Source organism: Ammodytes marinus, assembly GCF_949987685.1.
Source record: "Ammodytes marinus genome assembly, chromosome: 14".
NCBI lineage: Eukaryota > Metazoa > Chordata > Actinopteri > Uranoscopiformes > Ammodytidae > Ammodytes > Ammodytes marinus.
In genome coordinates this window covers 3,200,914-3,221,592 of record NC_137218.1, presented here as the reverse complement: position 1 = coordinate 3,221,592, position 20,679 = coordinate 3,200,914, and the positions used below count along the sequence as shown (strand labels likewise).

Below are 20,679 nucleotides of genomic sequence, written 5' to 3'. Positions count from 1 at the left end.
AGCTATCAACACCAAACCAACTCTGGTGTGTTCATGGACTCACTGTGGAGTTTCCACAGCCCTTAATTTTCAAGAAAAAACTTTCAATTTTTTTTGAAAGGCAAAATAAGTCACATCATATATTTAATCCATATTTAAGGCTCTTTTTTCAATAGCTCACTGGTTGTTATAGCTAGCAACACCAAACCAACTCTGGTGTGTTTATGGACTCACTGTGGAGTTCCCACAGCCCTTAATTTTCAAGAAAAAACTTTATTTTTTTTTTGAAAGGCAAAAGAAGTCAGATCATATATTTAATCCATATTTAAGGCTCTTTTTTCAATAGCTCACTGGTTTTTATAGTTATCGACACCAAACCAACTCTGATGTGTTCATGAACTCACTGTGGAGTTCCCACCCTTTATTTTCAAGAAAAACCTTTTCAATTTTTTTTAAAGGTAAAAGTAGTCAGTGCGTATATTGGGTTCATATATAGGCTTTTATTTTTGTAATAGCTCCCTTGTTTTAGTAGATATCAACACCAAACTGCTTCTGATGTGTTCACAAAGTCATTGTAGAGTTCCCACAACCTTTTATTTAAAATAAAACATTTCAATTATTTTAAATGCATAAGTAGTCAGTGCATACTGTATATTGCATTCATCTGTAAGGCCTTTATTTTGTAATAGCTCACTGGTAATTATAGATATCAACACCAAACCACATTTGATGTGTTCATTAACTCATTGTGGAGTTCCCACAGCCCTTTATTTTCAAGAAAAACCTTTAAAAAAATGTAAGGCATCAGTAGTCAGTGCATATTTTGCATTCATATGTAAGGCTTTTATTTTTGAACAGCTCAATTGCTCAGTTTCCACACCTGTTTGGTTTTCAGAAAAACCTTTACAAGAGTTTTAAACGGAATAAGTAATCAGTTTGTAAATTTGATTCTTACTTAAGGTGTTTATTTTTTAATGACTCACTTGTATTTCAACATTTCAGCACCAAACCACTTATTGTGTGTTAATTGACTTTATTTCATTTGCACACATTCATTAAAATATACAACAATACATCATAAAATGTTATGGTTTGTCCTGTTGCGTGTTGGTGAGTCTCGTCTTCTGTGTTACCCATGTTACCTGTCTTTTGCCTTTTTGCCCTTTGCCTTTTGGCCGTCCTGAGTTTTTTTTGTATTTTTTGTGGAGCAATAAATTACCTTTTTTCTTTTTAACGTCTGCGTTTGGGTCCTACTTGCCTGCCTGCCTACCTCACCATAACAGAATGCACAGACCAAAATTGGACCCAGCAGACACTCTTTTTTGCCGTGAGTTGGAGGACATGCTATTTTTTATTATCAGTGCCATGGACGGCTGGGAGAACATTCTGTAATGAGAAAGTTAAGCAATAGTGATACGTTAATAGTAGCATTAGATTTGATTTAATCATACAGCAAGGATCTCCGCGGAGAGGCCACTAATCCAAAACACAGGGAATGTGTTTGCAAGAGTGAACCCCGTTTCGTAGGAGAGAGGGATATTTAAGCACATTGCTTCAGGCAGGCAGACAGACTAATTGTACATAACTTAACCATAGGAGGAGTTTAGCATAGGACAATAGAACAGACAGAGTAATTGTGCATAAATTAACCATAGGCGTGGCTGTCCATGCGATACTCTCAACCACACCCATAAGTCCATACAAACAATGGCCAAGTAAGCATTCTAACATCTGAGTCCAGAGATATATATATCATATGCAATATTTCCCACTACAATTCCCAGTAGGAAGGAGCAGGGGCATGTGCTGGGGCGTACATACAAGACTGTCGCTGCTAAGCCCGAGTTGGAGGACGCCTTACCCGAGTGGGCAGTCGAGCTTCTCAACCCCACCGTTTTTTGGCCTGAGAGCTACATGCCACTGCCACCGGACTTTTGCGACCGTCCCAAGCCTCCACGCTCCAGCCTCCAGCCACTGCCTCCGGTTTCCTGCTTCCAGCCACAGCCCCCGGGCCCCAGCTACCAGCCTCCTCCTGCCTTAAGGACTATCAGAGTGGGGGTGGTGAGTTTGGATTACCAGCAGTTTCCACAATGCTCTCCAGCTCCCGAGTTGTCTCCGGCCTCCAGCAGCAAGCTTCAGCCTCCGGCCTCCAGCAACAAGCTCCAGCAGCAAGCTCCAGCCCCAGGCTTCCAGCAGAAAGCTCCAGCCCCAGGCTTCCAGCAACAAGCTCCAGCCCCAGGCTTCCAGCAACAAGCTTCAGGTCCCGGGCCCCAGCAACCAGCACGCTAGACACCTGCCCCAGCACGCTAGCCACTAGCACGCTAGCACTGTCTAGTTCCTGAGCCCACTCCACGTTATCGTGAGGGGGCCCACCCTCCGGGCCTGCCAGGGGAGGCTTGCTGTCTTCGCCTTCCAGAGGGGGACCGGCCGCTTCGCCTTCCTGAGGGGGATCGCCCCCTGCTCCTGCCCGAGGGGGACCATCCTTCGCTCCTGCCCGAGGGGGACCGCCCTTCGCTCCTGCCCGAGGGGCCCAGCCCCCTGTTCCTGCCTGAGGGGTCTCGCCCCCTGCTCAAGGGGCCCAGCCCCCTGTTCCTGCCTGAGAGGTCTTACCCCCTGCTAGAGGGATCTTGCCCCCTGTTCCTGTCTAAGGGGGACCGCCCGTCGCTCCTGTCTGAGGGGGACCGCCCTTCGCTCCTGCCTGAGGGGGACCGCCCTCTGCCCTGCCTTCCTCCGGGGGCCTGCCTTCACCGTGGCCGGCCGCCTGAGTGGTTCTGCCTTCGCCGGTCTCCTGCGGAGGTCCGTCCTCGTCAATGCCGGCTACCTGTGGGCCTTCGCCGATGCCGGCTACCTGTGGGTCGTCGCCGCCGGCCTCCAGAAGGGGTTTGTTGCCTTCGCCTCTGCCGGCCTCCAGGAGGGTTCCATCGTCCTCTTCCTGGCCGAGGCCGGCCTCCAGAAATTAAATATATGATCGGACTCCTTTTGCCTTTAACTTTTTTTTAAAAGTTTTTTCTTGAAAATTAAGGGCTGTGGGAACTCCACAGTGAGTCCATGAACACACCAGAGTTGGTTTGGTGTTGATAGCTATAACAACCAGTGAGCTATTGAAAAAAGAGCCTTAAATATGGATTAAATATATGATGTGACTTATTTTGCCTTTCAAAAAAAATTTAAAAGTTTTTTCTTGAAAATTAAGGGCTGTGGGAACTCCACAGTGAGTCCATGAACACACCAGAGTTGGTTTGGTGTTGATAGCTATAACAACCAGTGAGCTATTGAAAAAAAAGAGCCTTAAATATGGATTAAATATATGATCTGACTTCTTTTGCCTTTCAAAACATTTTTAAAGTTTTTTCTTGAAAATTAAGGGCTGTGGGAACTCCACAGTGAGTCCATAAACACACCAGAGTTGGTTTGGTGTTGATAGCTATAACAACCAGTTAGCTATTGAAAAAAGGGCCTTAAATATGGATTAAATATATGATGTGACTTATTTTGCCTTTCAAAAAAAATTTAAAAGTTTTTTCTTGAAAATTAAGGGCTGTGGGAACTCCACAGTGAGTCCATGAACACACCAGAGTTGGTTTGGTGTTGATAGCTATAACAACCAGTGAGCTATTGAAAAAAAAGAGCCTTAAATATGGATTAAATATATGATCTGACTTCTTTTGCCTTTCAAAACATTTTTAAAGTTTTTTCTTGAAAATTAAGGGCTGTGGGAACTCCACAGTGAGTCCATAAACACACCAGAGTTGGTTTGGTGTTGATAGCTATAACAACCAGTGAGCTATTGAAAAAAGAGCCTTAAATATGGATTAAATATATGATGTGACTTATTTTGCCTTTCAAAAACAAATTAAAAGTTTTTTCTTGAAAATTAAGGGCTGTGGGAACTCCAGAGTGAGTCCATGAATACACCAGAGTTGGTTTGGTGTTGATAGCTATAACAACCAGTGAGCTATTGAAAAAAAAGAGCCTTAAATATGGATTAAATATATGATCTGACTTCTTTTGCCTTTCAAAACATTTTTAAAGTTTTTTCTTGAAAATTAAGGGCTGTGGGAACTCCACAGTGAGTCCATAAACACACCAGAGTTGGTTTGGTGTTGATAGCTATAACAACCAGTGAGCTATTGAAAAAAGAGCCTTAAATATGGATTAAATATATGATCTGACTTCTTTAGCCTTTCAAAACATTTTTAACGTTTTTCTTGAAAATTAAGGGCTGTGGGAACTCCACAGTGAGTCCATAAACACACCAGAGTTGGTTTGGTGTTGATAGCTATAACAACCAGTTAGCTATTGAAAAAAGAGCCTTAAATATGGATTAAATATATGATGTGACTTATTTTGCCTTTCAAAAAAAAATTAAAAGTTTTTTCTTGAAAATTAAGGGCTGTGGGAACTCCACAGTGAGTCCATGAACACACCAGAGTTGGTTTGGTGTTGATAGCTATAACAACCAGTGAGCTATTGAAAAAAAAGAGCCTTAAATATGGATTAAATATATGATCTGACTTCTTTTGCCTTTCAAAACATTTTTAAAGTTTCTTCTTGAAAATTAAGGGCTGTGGGAACTCCACAGTGAGTCCATAAACACACCAGAGTTGGTTTGGTGTTGATAGCTATAACAACCAGTGAGCTATTGAAAAAAGAGCCTTAAATATGGATTAAATATATGATGTGACTTATTTTGCCTTTCAAAAACAAATTAAAAGTTTTTTCTTGAAAATTAAGGGCTGTGGGAACTCCAGAGTGAGTCCATGAATACACCAGAGTTGGTTTGGTGTTGATAGCTATAACAACCAGTGAGCTATTGAAAAAAAAGAGCCTTAAATATGGATTAAATATATGATGTGACTTATTTTGCCTTTCAAAAAAAAATTAAAAGTTTTTTCTTGAAAATTAAGGGCTGTGGGAACTCCACAGTGAGTCCATGAACACACCAGAGTTGGTTTGGTGTTGATAGCTATAACAACCAGTGAGCTATTGAAAAAAAAGAGCCTTAAATATGGATTAAATATATGATCTGACTTCTTTTGCCTTTCAAAACATTTTTAAAGTTTTTTCTTGAAAATTAAGGGCTGTGGGAACTCCACAGTGAGTCCATAAACACACCAGAGTTGGTTTGGTGTTGATAGCTATAACAACCAGTGAGCTATTGAAAAAAGAGCCTTAAATATGGATTAAATATATGATGTGACTTATTTTGCCTTTCAAAAAAAAATTAAAAGTTTTTTCTTGAAAATTAAGGGCTGTGGGAACTCCACAGTGAGTCCATGAACACACCAGAGTTGGTTTGGTGTTGATAGCTATAAAAACCAGTGAGCTATTGAAAAAATAGCCTTAAATATGGATTAAATATATGACTCCTTTTGCCTTTAAAAAAAATTAAAAGTTTTTCCTTGAAAACAAAGGGTTGTGGGAACTCCACAGTGAGTTCATGAACACACCAGAGTTGGTTTGGTGTTGCTAACTATAAAAACCAGTGAGCTATTGAAAAAATAGCCTTAAATATGGATTAAATATATGACTCCTGTTGCCTTTAAAAATGTTTTAAAGTTTTTCCTTGAAAATAAAGGGTTGTGGAAATTCCACAGTCAGTTCATGAACACACCAGAGTTGGTTTGGTGTTGCTAACTATAAAAACCAGTGAGCTATTGAAAAAATAGCCTTAAATATGGATTAAATATGACTCCTTTTGCCTTTAAAAAAAATTAAAAGTTTTTCCTTGAAAACAAAGGGTTGTGGGAACTCCACAGTGAGTTCATGAACACACCAGAGTTGGTTTGGTGTTGCTAACTATAAAAACCAGTGAGCTATTGAAAAAATAGCCTTAAATATGGATTAAATATGACTCCTTTTGCCTTTAAAACATTTTTAAAGTTTTTTCTTGAAAATAAAGGGCTGTGGGAACTCCACAGTGAGTTCATGAAGACATCAGAGTTGGTTTGGTGTTGATAGCTATAACAACCAGTGAGCTATTGAAAAAAGAGCCTTAAATATGGATTAAATATATGATGTGACTTATTTTGCCTTTCAAAAAACAATTAAAAGTTTTTTCTTGAAAATTAAGGGCTGTGGGAACTCCACAGTGAGTCCATGAACACACCAGCGTTGGTTTGGTGTTGATAGCTATAACAACCAGTGAGCTATTGAAAAAAAGAGCCTTAAATATGGATTAAATATATGATCTGACTTCTTTTGCCTTTCAAAACATTTTTAAAGTTTTTTCTTGAAAATTAAGGGCTGTGGGAACTCCACAGTGAGTCCATAAACACACCAGAGTTGGTTTGGTGTTGATAGCTATAACAACCAGTGAGCTATTGAAAAAAGAGCCTTAAATATGGATTAAATATATGATGTGACTTATTTTGCCTTTCAAAAAAAATGTAAAAGTTTTTTCTTGAAAATTAAGGGCTGTGGGAACTCCACAGTGAGTCCATGAACACACCAGAGTTGGTTTGGTGTTGATAGCTATAACAACCAGTGAGCTATTGAAAAAAAGAGCCTTAAATATGGATTAAATATATGATCTGACTTCTTTTGCCTTTCAAAACATTTTTAAAGTTTTTTCATGAAAATTAAGGGCTGTGGGAACTCCACAGTGAGTCCATAAACACACCAGAGTTGGTTTGGTGTTGATAGCTATAACAACCAGTGAGCTATTGAAAAAAGAGCCTTAAATATGGATTAAATATATGATGTGACTTATTTTGCCTTTCAAAAAACAATTAAAAGTTTTTTCTTGAAAATTAAGGGCTGTGGGAACTCCACAGTGAGTCCATGAACACACCAGCGTTGGTTTGGTGTTGATAGCTATAACAACCAGTGAGCTATTGAAAAAAGAGCCTTGAATATGGATTAAATATATGATGTGACTTATTTTGCCTTTCAAAAAAAAATTAAAAGTTTTTTCTTGAAAATTAAGGGCTGTGGGAACTCCACAGTGAGTCCATAAACACACCAGAGTTGGTTTGGTGTTGATAGCTATAAAAACCAGTGAGCTATTGAAAAAAGAGCCTTAAATATGGATTAAATATATCATCTGACTCCTTTTGCCTTTAAAAAAAAATCAAAGTTTTTCCTTGAAAATAAAGGGCTGTGGGCACTCCACAGTGAGTTCATGAACAAACCAGAGTTGGTTTGGTGTTGATTGCTATAAAAACCAGTGAGCTATTGAAAAAAAAACCTTAAATTTGGATTAAATATATGACTCCTGTTGCCTTTAAAAAATGTTTAAAGTTTTTCCTTGAAAATAAAGGGTTGTGGGAACTCCACAGTGAGTTCATGAACACACCAGAGTTGGTTTGGTGTTGCTAACTATAAAAACCAGTGAGCTATTGAAAAAATAGCCTTAAATATGGATTAAATATATGACTCCTGTTGCCTTTAAAAATGTTTTAAAGTTTTTCCTTGAAAATAAAGGGTTGTGGAAATTCCACAGTCAGTTCATGAACACACCAGAGTTGGTTTGGTGTTGCTAACTATAAAAACCAGTGAGCTATTGAAAAAATAGCCTTAAATATGGATTAAATATGACTCCTTTTGCCTTTAAAAAAAATTAAAAGTTTTTCCTTGAAAACAAAGGGTTGTGGGAACTCCACAGTGAGTTCATGAACACACCAGAGTTGGTTTGGTGTTGCTAACTATAAAAACCAGTGAGCTATTGAAAAAATAGCCTTAAATATGGATTAAATATGACTCCTTTTGCCTTTAAAACATTTTTAAAGTTTTTTCTTGAAAATAAAGGGCTGTGGGAACTCCACAGTGAGTTCATGAAGACATCAGAGTTGGTTTGGTGTTGATAGCTATAACAACCAGTGAGCTATTGAAAAAAGAGCCTTAAATATGGATTAAATATATGATGTGACTTATTTTGCCTTTCAAAAAACAATTAAAAGTTTTTTCTTGAAAATTAAGGGCTGTGGGAACTCCACAGTGAGTCCATGAACACACCAGCGTTGGTTTGGTGTTGATAGCTATAACAACCAGTGAGCTATTGAAAAAAAGAGCCTTAAATATGGATTAAATATATGATCTGACTTCTTTTGCCTTTCAAAACATTTTTAAAGTTTTTTCTTGAAAATTAAGGGCTGTGGGAACTCCACAGTGAGTCCATAAACACACCAGAGTTGGTTTGGTGTTGATAGCTATAACAACCAGTGAGCTATTGAAAAAAGAGCCTTAAATATGGATTAAATATATGATGTGACTTATTTTGCCTTTCAAAAAAAATGTAAAAGTTTTTTCTTGAAAATTAAGGGCTGTGGGAACTCCACAGTGAGTCCATGAACACACCAGAGTTGGTTTGGTGTTGATAGCTATAACAACCAGTGAGCTATTGAAAAAAAGAGCCTTAAATATGGATTAAATATATGATCTGACTTCTTTTGCCTTTCAAAACATTTTTAAAGTTTTTTCATGAAAATTAAGGGCTGTGGGAACTCCACAGTGAGTCCATAAACACACCAGAGTTGGTTTGGTGTTGATAGCTATAACAACCAGTGAGCTATTGAAAAAAGAGCCTTAAATATGGATTAAATATATGATGTGACTTATTTTGCCTTTCAAAAAACAATTAAAAGTTTTTTCTTGAAAATTAAGGGCTGTGGGAACTCCACAGTGAGTCCATGAACACACCAGCGTTGGTTTGGTGTTGATAGCTATAACAACCAGTGAGCTATTGAAAAAAGAGCCTTGAATATGGATTAAATATATGATGTGACTTATTTTGCCTTTCAAAAAAAAATTAAAAGTTTTTTCTTGAAAATTAAGGGCTGTGGGAACTCCACAGTGAGTCCATAAACACACCAGAGTTGGTTTGGTGTTGATAGCTATAACAACCAGTGAGCTATTGAAAAAGTAGCCTTAAATATGGATGCAATATACACACTGAATAAGTTTCCCTTTTTTAAAAAAAAAATCTAAGGTTTTTCTTTAAAACAAAGGGTTGTGGTAACTACAAAATGAGTTCATAAACACAACAGAAGTGGTTTGGTGTTGATAGGATGAATTTCCAGTGAGTTATTAAGAATAGAAAAAAGACGTTGCACTTTTGCGACGGTCCCTAAGCAGTCCGCTGCCGTGTGGCACTAAACACTATATTCGGCGCGGTTTCTTTGATCTTTCGCGAGACTCGCTGATTTTGGTGAGTTGGTCGAGCCTGTGAAATGTCAGTCTTAGTCTTCTGTACATAATAATACCATTCTGGAGGAAATTTGTGTTGTTTTCGTGACGCTATTACAGTTACAACCCCGGAAAATAGACGAATGTCGAATATGAAACCAATCTCACCCCGGTTATCAATATTGTCTATTTTTCTGGTTTAGCCTGCTTATTTTTAATGAATTTATATCGTATTTTAACTGAAAAATTTGTGTTTTAGACAGTACACGTTAGCTATCAGTTTGTCTACCGATGGTGGGCCTTTTTGTAGCAACTGACAGCTCAAGGAAAAACTGTATTTGGCAGGTTTCGAGGTGCTTTTTCGAGTACATTTTTTTTTTGTAACCCATTATCACAAATAATAATTTACCGCAGTCTTTTTTAACAGCATGTAGCATCTTCACATTGTTCCTACAGATGCTTAAAACGACATAAAAGGAATTTATTGATCGAGTTTAACCTAAAAATAAGGCCTTTAGTTGATGTTAAAATGTCTTTAAATCAAGCTGTCAACAGTCAAACATGCTCAACTATGGAGGATAGGATTATATTATCTGAATTTTCTGACGTTGCAATTTAAAATAAAAAAAAAAACTCAACAGCAATTTGTAGCATCTGTTTTCTTAATTAATTTACAAATACAGATCAGCATGGCATGATCCGATATGGTCACATTTCAACATTTATGACACAATATTATTATTATTATTATTATTTTTGGGGGCTTTTTAGTCGTGTATTCTGAATTATCTGAAATAAAATGACATAACAAATTAAAAAAAAAGAAGTAGGCCTATATATCTTCTTTTTTTCACTGGACCAACTATGCATTTGTTAATTTTTTTCTCTGCAGTTTTGTATTTTGTAAAATTAAAATATTTCTTTTAATTTAATTAATTCAGTGGCATTAACATGTCTTTAACGATGTCTTTCTTTATTTTAAGACTACAGGCTACGACTTCTCTGATTTCTCCCTAAAATCGAGACACTTCAAACTGGCTGCAATGGACGAACAAAGTGTTGAGGTAAGTTCACACACACACACACATTCACACACACACACACACACACACACACACACTCACACTCACACTCACACACTCGCACTCGCACTCGCACTCGCACTCGCACTCGCACTCGCACTCGCACTCGCACTCGCACTCTCGCACTCGCACTCGCACTCGCACTCGCACACACACACACACACTTAACATTCCCCTCTGTAATTAGGGGCAGGCGGTACAAGCCTACAAAATTTGTCAAATAAAGAGACTGTCACAACTCGCTATGCGTCACATGGCAGCCTCTTCTCAGAAGCAATCAGGAAAAGATGGCCTAATATTGATTATAATTTTCTATTGTATTGGGAATTTGTAAATATATATTTTTTTTCTGTATGTGTATGTATATATATTATGTTTTATTTTTATATATGTATTCTATTATTATTATTATTATTATTATTATTATTATTATTATTATTATTATTATTATTATTATTATTATTATTATTATTATTATTATTTTTTTTTTTTAAAGTAAGTAAGTAAGCTTTATTTATAGAGCGCCCTTCACAGACCAGGGTCACAAGGCGCTTCACAAATCTTAACACATTTTATACACACACTCAAACACCGATGGCAGTAGCTGCCATGCAAGGCGCTTTCTGAACCATCGGGAGCAATGTGGGGTTCAGTGTCTCTTTGCCCAGGGACACTTGGACATGTGGCGGGGAGACGGGGGATCGAACCTCCGACCCTGCACTCCAGAGGCGATCTCCCTACCCACTTCGCCACTGCCGCCCCAAACCTTTATTTTTTTAATTTGTAAAGAAAAAATGACACTCGATAAACACATAGTTGGAAAGAAATTAAGAAATAGCACCTGAAATAGGAAAATGCAGCTTCACACTTCACACGTTTTCCTTTGTTTGGAACATAGGTTGTATTGAGTTACATTGTGTTGTGAAGACAATGGTGATAAGTTCAATGTTATCTTGTAAAATCGTGTGTGTGCGTGTGTGTGTGCGTGTGTGTGTGTGTGTGTGCATGTGTGTGTGTGTGTGTGTGTGTTAAAACCACTTACCACTATACTATCTCTGGTTAAAACAAACAAACAGACTACAGTTGGAGTAGAAATAGGTTTTACTGTGAGTCTACCGAAGAGGAATTTGGGGAATGTTTAAAGGAATGTCTGTGAATCTCAAACTGATCATTGTCATATCTGTGTGTGTGTCTCTCTTGCTCTCTCTCTCTCTCTCTCTATGTGGTTGTGTGTGTCTCTGTCAATGTGTTTGTCTCTCCCTCTGTACTGTGTCTGTCTGTCTCTCTCTCTCTCTCTCTGTGTGTGTTTGTACTATGTCTGTGTGTGTCTCTCTCTCTCTCCCTCTCTCCCTCTCTCTCTCCCTCCCTCCTTTCCTCTCTCTCTTCCTCTCCTCCCCCTCTCTCTCTCTCTCTCCTTCCCTCCCCCTCTCTCTCTCTCCCTCTCCCTCTCTCTCTCCCTCCTTCCCTCTCTCTCTCCCTCCTTCTCCCTCCCTCTCTCTCTCCCTCCCTCTCCCTCCCTCTCTCTCCCTCCCTCCCTCCTTCCCCCTCTATCTCTCTCTCTCCCTCCCTCTCCCTCCCTCCTTCCCCCCCCTCTCTCTCCCTCCCTCCCTCCATCCCTCTCCCTCTAACTGTCTCTCTCTCTCTCCTTCCCTCTCTCTCTCTCTCTCTCTCTCTCTCTCTCTCTCTCTCTCTCTCTCTCTCTCTCTCTCTCTCTCTCTGTGTGTTTGTACTATGTCTGTCTGTCCCTCTTTGTGTGTCTGTGACTCTGTGTGTGTCTCTGTATATATGTGTGTCTGTCTCTCGCTCCCTCCCTCTCTCTCCCTCTCTCTCTCCCTCTCTCTCTCTCCCTCTCTCTCTCCCTCCATCCCTCCCTCTCTCCCTCCCTCTCCCTCCCTCCCTCCCTCCCTCTCTCTCTCCCTCTCTCTCTCCCTCCTTCCCTCTCTCCCTCTCCCTCCCTCCTTCCCCTCCCTCTCTCTCCCTCCCTCCTTCCCTCCCTCCCTCCCTCCCTCCCTCTCTCCATACAGAGCATAGCGGAGGTGTTTCGTTGCTTCATCTGTATGGAGAAGTTGAGAGACGCTCGTTTGTGTCCTCACTGCTCCAAGCTGTGCTGCTTCAGCTGCATCAGAGTAAGTGGGTCAACGGGTCACTGCACAGGGACCAAACCTATTCTACTCTCTCTCTCTCTCTCTCTCTCTCTCTCTCTCTCTCTCTCTCTCTCTCTCTCTCTCTCTCTCTCTCTCTCTCTCTCTCTCTCTCTCTCTCTCTCTCTCTGTGTGTATATACACCGTGTGCACAATTATTAGGCAAGTTGTATTTTTGAGGATTCATTTTATTATTGAACAACTACAGTGCTCTCGGTCAATCCAAAATGTTAATGAACCTAAACCTGAATGTTTACGAAAGTAAAAGTGAGGTTTTGTCTTTCTTACGAGAATATATATATGATTTGCTATTATTAGGCAACTATTAGTATGCAGAATTATTCTGCAACTAAATAAAAAAACGAAATTTTTCCCATCTCACTTGTTTATTTTCATCTGTTAAAGTGAGAATAATAAAAACACTCAAAATTTACAAATAAAAATTTCCGAAATGTCAAAAAAAAAACAGTGACCAATATAGCCACCCTTCTTTTCAATAACTGTCACAAGCCTTCCATTCATGGAGTCTGTCAGTTTCTTGATCTGTTGACGATCAACTTTTTGTGCAGCAGCAACCACAGCGTCCCAGACACTGTTCCGAGAGGTGTACTGATTTCCTTCACTGTAAATATCCGTTTAAGCAGGGCCCACAGGTTCTCAATAGGGTTTAAGTCAGGTGAGGAAGGGGTCATGTTATTATTTTTCCATCCTTAAGGCCTTTACTGGCTAGCCATGCAATTGAGTACTTCGATGCATGTGATGGAGTATTGTCCTGCATAAAAATCATGGTCTTCTTGAAAGATGCAGACTTTTTCCTGTATCACTGCTTGAAGGAAGTATCTTCTAGAGACTGGCAGCAGGTTTGGGAGTTGATTTTGAGGCCATCTTCAACCCGAAAAGGTCCAACTAGCTCTTCTTTAAAGGCAACTATTAGTATCTTTAAAGATGAGCTAGTTGGATAGTTGGACCTTTTCGGTACCCTACAGTTTCCTTCTTGTGACATCACAGTAAGGGTTAGGATTAACAGGACAGCTGGGCCAAGGGAAGACTGAGGGAAGAAAAACCTCATTCATTATATTATAATAGTGATTTTATAATGATAGATAGGTGAAGTATTCCTTTAACATGGAGGATAGAGGTTTGTGTAAAAGCATTTACACAGAAGAATATTTGCAAAGCTGTTCCACTTTGAATTAGCCAGTGATTCAGTAATAGAAATCTGGAGTGGGGCGCTCCGGTGGTGTAGTGGATAGAGCGTGTACCATATTGGCTCCGGCCTTCGCAGTGGTCGTGGGTTCAAATCCGACCTGTGGACCTTTACTGCAGGTCATCCCCCCCTCTCTCTCTCTCTGTCTGTCTCCCCATTTCAACTCTGTACTGTCAAATAAAGCTTGAAAATGCCAACAAAAAAAAAATCTTAAAAAATAAATAAAATCTGGAGTATTTTCAGCTGTGAGCATCACGTGGTATTGACGTTGGCAGAATGTTTATTGTATTCAAGGGGAATTTTTCATTAAACTGGATTCTGTGGTTTGACAGCGATGGTTGACGGAGCAGAGAGCCCAGTGTCCACACTGTCGGTAAGAACACACACTCACACACACACACACACACCTACACACACACACACACATACACACACACACACCTACACTCACTCACACACACACACACACACACACACTCTGACTCACTCACTCACTCACTCACTCACTCACTCACTCACTCACTCACTCACTCACTCACTCACTCACTCACTCACTCACACACACTCACTCACTCACTCACTCACACACACACACACACACACACAGACACAACCACATGCTAATAGAGTGACAAACAGACAGACACACACAATTTTCACACACTATTTCAACGTATTTGATGAGTATGATCAGTATTTTCATTAAACGTGTAAAAAAAAAAAAAAAAAAAAAAAAAAAAAACACAACAATTCCACACTAAAGAGGAACCAGTGTTCCCAATACAACATAGTTGTCATGTTAGAACTGACATGTTGGCATCATGTTAAACTTAACTTTGTGTGTGTCTGTGTCTGCGTGTCTCTCTATCCCTGTGTGTGTGTGTGTGTGTGTGTGCGTGTGTCTCTGTGTGTGTTTCTGTATCCCTGTGTGTGTGTGTGTCTCTATATTCCCTGTGTGTGTCTCTGTGTCTCTGTATCCCTCTGTGTGTGTGTGTCTCTCTGTATCCCTGTGTGTGTGTGTGTGTGTGTGTGTGTGTGTGTGTGTGTGTGTGTGTGTGTGTGTGTGTGTGTGTGTGTGTGTGTGTGTGTGTGTGTGTGTGTGTGTGTGTGTGTGTGTGTGTGTGTGTGTGTGTGTGTGTGTGTGTGTGTGTGTGTGTGTGTCTGTGTGTGTGTGTGTCTGTATCCCTCTGTGTGTGTCTCTGTATCCCTGTGTGTGTGTGTGTGCAGGGCTCCCCTGCAGTTGCGTGAGCTGGTGAACTGTCGTTGGGCAGAAGAAGTGACTCAACAGTTGGACACGCTGCAGCTCTGTAACCTCACCAAGCACGAAGACAACGACAAGGACAGGTGGGTTTATGTCCTATTATACATTACCATTTATTAAAGTCTGTGTATGTGTGTAATTTAGCACCAGCTCTGGGGAAAAAGCTGTTCTTTAGACTCTTTCACACAGTGTGCTCATTAGGGTTCAAGGTTTTCTAGGATTTTCAAACTTTTACGGCCTTGAAAAGTAATAAATTGGCAGCAAAACATTTTTAATAATATTTTTTTTTAAATACAAACCTATAAAAACACAATAGATACAAAAAAAATATACGGTGACGTAAATGTAGGCCTGACTTTGGCGCTTAAAAGTTGAAAACAGTATTTGAACACGCAGCCTGTCTGTTATTCTACGTGCTCAGACTTGCAGTTGAAACGTTGCTGTAGTTTTGATGACGTCATGATAACGGCTTTGATCATGTGACTGTTGCCGTGGAGATGTTGTTGGTTCAGTTTGAATTTCTCACTAAAGTAAACACTGCAGACTTCCCTGGAAAAAAGAGGGAGCAGGTTTTTGGCTAAAATTCCCAGGAAATACTAGGATCCTGATTACAACTGCTGAAACGCTTACCACTGTTCAACCTTAGTTAGTGTTTATACGGATTGTTTTGGTCTTTCATACTCCACTTTACCCATTATTTAATTGATCCCACTTACTACCGTTTAACCTTACTGTTTATACAGGTTGTTTTTGTCTCTCTTTTGTTCGTTATTTTAATTGTCTGTCTCCTGCATTTAAACACTTTCTAAGTTCTCCATAAATTCTGAAGTGGAATTGTTCAAAAGTTTTAGTCATGACAATAAAATTAAATAAAGAATTTTACTTTATTTTTCAAGTTTTTATGCAAACAGTATAGAAGCAATATCGAGGGAATGGATAGGCTTCGCGTCGGGCCGAACAACACCCCTTAACTGTGGTATAAAGAGCACATTCCACAGCCTGTCGTGAGCTATTGCTTAAATATGCCATGGCTTTGTTATGGCATTTTTACTTGCTGCCATAAAGATAAAAAAATATATATAGGCCTATAATTTCTTGTCAATTCTGAGTCTATTTTTCCCAGGTAAAAGGATAGACAGACAGGTTCATTTAATATCATAACGTAGGAATTCTCTGAGCTATAATGAGTTTTTAAAACCGTTTTTTTCAGGTTGTATTTAATGTGTTTGTTGTCCTGTGTGTGTTTTGCAGGTGTGAGAATCACCATGAGAAACTGAGTGTGTTCTGTTGGACGTGTAAGAAATGCATCTGCCACCAGTGTGCGCTGTGGGGAGGAATGGTAAACTTTGAAAAAAAAATGTATTGTTTTAATTTTTAGAGGAAACAGACAGTTTGCATGAAAAGTTACAAAGACACATAATAATCACTTATAATTAACACATTTTGCATGGTGAAAAAGGGCTGCAAATAAATCCTAACAGCCAGAGTTAAAATGGTTATTTAATTTCTACAAAATATCACTGTCCAAGGTCCAATTTTTTCTAAATTTATGAATAAAAAAAACTATGACCGGGTCTTTAAAAATGCATTTTCAGCATATATTTAATAAGACAATGTTTTATTAATCAAACAATTAACAACATATCTACATAAATCCTTCTGATTGTGGAAAGTTTAGTTGATGTAAGTGCTTTACAAGTTGAGATTCTTGGTTCAGAGTAAAAAAAAAAAAATTATATGAAACATTAAAGTGTATGTTTATGTGTATTTCCTGCAGCATGGCGGCCACACCTTCAAGCCTCTGGTGGAGATCTATGAACAACACGTTACCAAGGTGAAGGAGGAGGTTGCTAAGCTACGACGACGACTCATGGAACTCATCAGTCTGGTTCAGGAAGTGGTGAGGATTTGCTTTAATACAAGAAATAACAAAATCCATTATTTTTACGACAAGCAAATGCCTGTTCCCGGGGCGCTCCGGTGGTGTAGTGGATAGAGCGTGTACCGTATTGGCTCCGGCCTTCGTTGCAGTGGTCACGGGTTCAAGTCCGACCCGTGGACCTTTACTGCAGGTCATCCCCCCTCTCTCTCTCTCTCTGTCTCCCCATTTCAACTCTGTACTGTCTAATAAAGCTTGAAAATGCCAAAAAATTATCTTTAAAATTGCCTGTTCCCTGGATTACGGGAGGTTTGGATTGATTCTGAACATAAACAAGCGTTATATCCAACCTGTATCGGTGAGCTTAGATCACAGCCCAAATTACACATATTGTGTTTATTTCAATATTGAGCCCTGAATCGGATAAGATTATTTCAGATTCCATGTGCTGTTTTCTACTTATAATATTACAAATCCATGCCAAATGAGAGGTAGAGATTTGGAATTTGGTCAATTGAGTCATGTAGTGAAAATACAGCCTTAGTTGAGGTTGTTTGGGTGTATAGTACAGCTGACATCCACTAGATGGCAGTAACATGTTGATATATACAGGTAAAAATTTAGGAAAGTGAGGACATTTTGTCCAGTTCTCACTTTGGGACAGGCCTTTAAAGGGCTGTTTGAGGGTTAACACTAGGTTTTAAGGACAGGCCTTTAAAGGGCTGTTTGAGGGTTAACACTAGGTTTTAAGGACAGGCCTTTAAAGGGCTGTTTGAGGGTTAACACTAGGTTTTAAGGTTGAGGTATGAATTAGGTTTATGTTAGGATTAGTGTAAGGGTTGGGGTTAGGCATTTAGTTTTGATGGTTAGGGTTAGGGTAAGGGGCTAGGGAATGCATTATGTCATTGAATGTCCTCACAAGTATAGCTGTACAAACTTTTTTTTGTGTGTTTGTCTGTGTGTGTCTCTCTCTCTCTCTCCCTCTCCCTCTCTCTTTTTGTCTGTCTGTGTGTGTGTGTGTGTGTGTGTCTCTCTCTCTCTCTCTCTCTCTCTCTCTCTCTCTCTCTCTACCTGTGTGTTTGTGTGTGTCTCTCTCTGCATTTGTGTGTGTGTCTGTACCCTGTGTGTGTGTGTGTCTGTTTGTCTCTCTCTGCGTGTGTGTGTGTGTCTATCTGTGTGTGTGTGTGTGCGCTCGTGTGTGTGTCTTTCTGTTTCTCCGTCTGCGTGTGTGTGTGTGTGTGTCTCAGGAGAGAAACGTGGAGGCGGTCCGTGGAGCGAAGGACGAGCGAGTGAGAGAGATCAGAAACGCTGTGGAGATGATGATCGCTCGTCTAGACAACCAGCTCAAGAACAAACTCATTACACTCATGGGTAAGACAGGCAGGCAGGCAGACAGACAGATAGACACTCTAAGACAGACAGACAGACAGGCAGACAGACAGGCAGGCAGGCAGGCAGGCAGGCAGGCAGGCAGGCAGGCAGGCAGACTGACAGACAGACACACGCGTGCGCACACGAACAAATGCACACACACACACACACACACACTCTAGGACACACACTCACTCACTCACTCACTCACTCACTCACTCACTCACTCACTCACTCACTCACTCACTCACTCACTCACTCACTCACTCACAAATCCCATGAAGAGCCCAAGAAATGTTTCAGTTGTTGATTCTACTGCTAAGAAAAAAGTACGATATACTATGAAAAAGCCTTATTTATTTTAGCTTATTTTTAAAATATTTTTTCCTTAAAGATGCTTGGGCAAATGAGAGTGCATTTAACATCCATGTTATCTGTACAAATTAATGAATAAATGTGTAGATGCATCACAATCCCTGTGTTCCAATCCCCATACTTCCCTACTATTTAGTATGCCAGAAAAAGATTTAGGATGTCCCAATACATGCACGTCAATTGTAGTATGCTGAAAATACATAAATGCCCCACTAACTCCAATAGCATTTTGGAGTATTCGTCTTTAGTCTTGACATTTCTCGACATAATGAAAAAAAAAAATCTTCCTTATCTGATTTTTTTTCTTCTCTCCTGTGGCCCTAAAACTCTCCTGTACTTTAGTATGTAGTGTAGTAAAAAGAAAGAGTGTGAGTATTTGGAAACGCAGGGTTATATATTACTGTAATGTTAAAGCTATAGTGCGTAACTTTTTCATATTTTTAAATGAATGTCGGTTACATTCAAGCCAGGGGTATGTGTCTAAAGGCCTTCACCTAACTAACCATGCAGACTCCCTCCTGAGAAAAGGTCTTTTTATAGCTGCGGGTGAAACACATGTATGAAATATTAATGTGTACTGAGTGGCTGCTGCTTCACACATTACAGCCTTCCCCCATCATGGCTGTGAATAGCAACACACCTACAGTAAGAGGTGGTGGGACAAAATCCATTCATGTACAAATGGCTGTTAAATTCTCCTGGGATGTTTTTGCGCGATTCACAATTTGCAAAAAGAAAATTGATTTTTTTTTTTTTTTTTTTTTTTTTTAAATATACAGTGGGTACTGAAAGTAGTCAGACCCCCTTAAATTAAATGTCTGAATAATAATAATCTTTATTAAGGACTCAGATGGTCCACTCACATCCAACATACACACACACATATAACACATTAAAATACATTACTCAATAAAATACTGTACTAAAATAGGTGCAAGCTATCATGCCAATGCATATCATTCTTATGGCCATGGCTTATTTCAGTTTGTGTCCTTCAATACATTTTTTTTAAATTTCTACAATCTTATCTTGTCTTAATGTATGCATTTTGTTCACCAAGACACATTCCTTGTTGGTGCAGTAAAACCCTTCTTGGCAATAAATCTTTTCTGGTTGTGATTTTGATTGACAGGCCAGAAGACGTCTCTCACACAGGAGACGGAGCTACTGGAGTCTCTGCTACAAGAGGTGGAACATCAGGTCAGTTACACGCGCACGCACACACACACACACACCACAGACAGACAGACACACACAGGAGCACACACACACACACACACACACACAGGAGCACACACACAGGAGCACATACACACACACACACACACACACACACACACACACACACACACACACACACACAGGAGCACACACACAGGAGCACACACACAGGAGCACATACGCACACACGCACACACACACACGCACACACACACACATACACTTACTTACTTACTTACGGGATCAAGCAAAAACCTTATTAAAACCCAAACGATTAATCTTTGCTATGGTCATAAGGCAGACAATGAGTAGCTTTTTTTCTTGAACTGCATAATTAATCTTTTTATTTTTGGCCCTTATCCTCTTCCGTACATCCATTTTTAAAGGCCATAGCAACCCAAATTCACTACATCCCTGTAACTACAGTATGTTATTTTGGGGGTAAACTGAATGCTAATATGTATATGAAAGGAGTTAGGAATATCTGTCAACCCCACGCAAACATACTGTCATGTCAGTAAAAAAAAAAGAAAACATTGATAAATTTTTTTTTTTTTAGTGTTGGATACAGTGGACAAGTCAAACCTTCAGCCATAGTGATAGGTTCAGAAATAAAGTGACTGGAAAGATAAAGAATATGGGGGCGCCATTAGCTCAGTTGGTAGGGCGTCCCCCCCCCCCCCATGGGCCTCGGCCAGCAGCGGACCCGGGTTCGATTCCAGCCCGCGGTCGTTCTCTGCATGTCACTTCAACTCTGTCTCTACACTATCAATAAAGCATAAAAATGCCAAAAAAAAATATCTTAAAAAAAAAAAAAAAAGAGAGAGATACTCAGGATATTAACGATCACCCTGATAATGGAAAATTCACCACCATCAACATATTATGAGATTTTTTTTTTTTTTTTATTATCTTGCATGGTGATAAAATCCTCCCATCCCTTCTCTTAGCCTGAGTTTGATTGGAGTAAATGTGTTTGTGTACAGAGAAGTTCAGATAGTTTGACTGTGAAGCTGCAAGCTGTCACATATAAACAA

At 39.6% G+C, this 20,679-nt stretch overlaps 1 protein-coding gene across 1 annotated transcript in view; it reads left to right on the top strand.

Annotated features, from left to right (window-relative positions):
• trim37 (tripartite motif containing 37) overlaps positions 1 to 20,679 on the top strand; it is a 43,513-nt gene that overhangs the window by 2,666 nt on the left and 20,168 nt on the right. Inside the window, exons 2-9 of the mRNA XM_080041360.1 lie at positions 10,089 to 10,169; positions 12,212 to 12,313; positions 13,868 to 13,908; positions 14,763 to 14,879; positions 16,048 to 16,135; positions 16,574 to 16,696; positions 17,923 to 18,046; positions 19,554 to 19,621. Coding sequence (XP_079897486.1) covers positions 10,149 to 10,169; positions 12,212 to 12,313; positions 13,868 to 13,908; positions 14,763 to 14,879; positions 16,048 to 16,135; positions 16,574 to 16,696; positions 17,923 to 18,046; positions 19,554 to 19,621 — 684 coding nt within the window. The 5' untranslated portion in view covers positions 10,089 to 10,148. The remainder of the gene's footprint in view (positions 1 to 10,088; positions 10,170 to 12,211; positions 12,314 to 13,867; positions 13,909 to 14,762; positions 14,880 to 16,047; positions 16,136 to 16,573; positions 16,697 to 17,922; positions 18,047 to 19,553; positions 19,622 to 20,679) is intronic.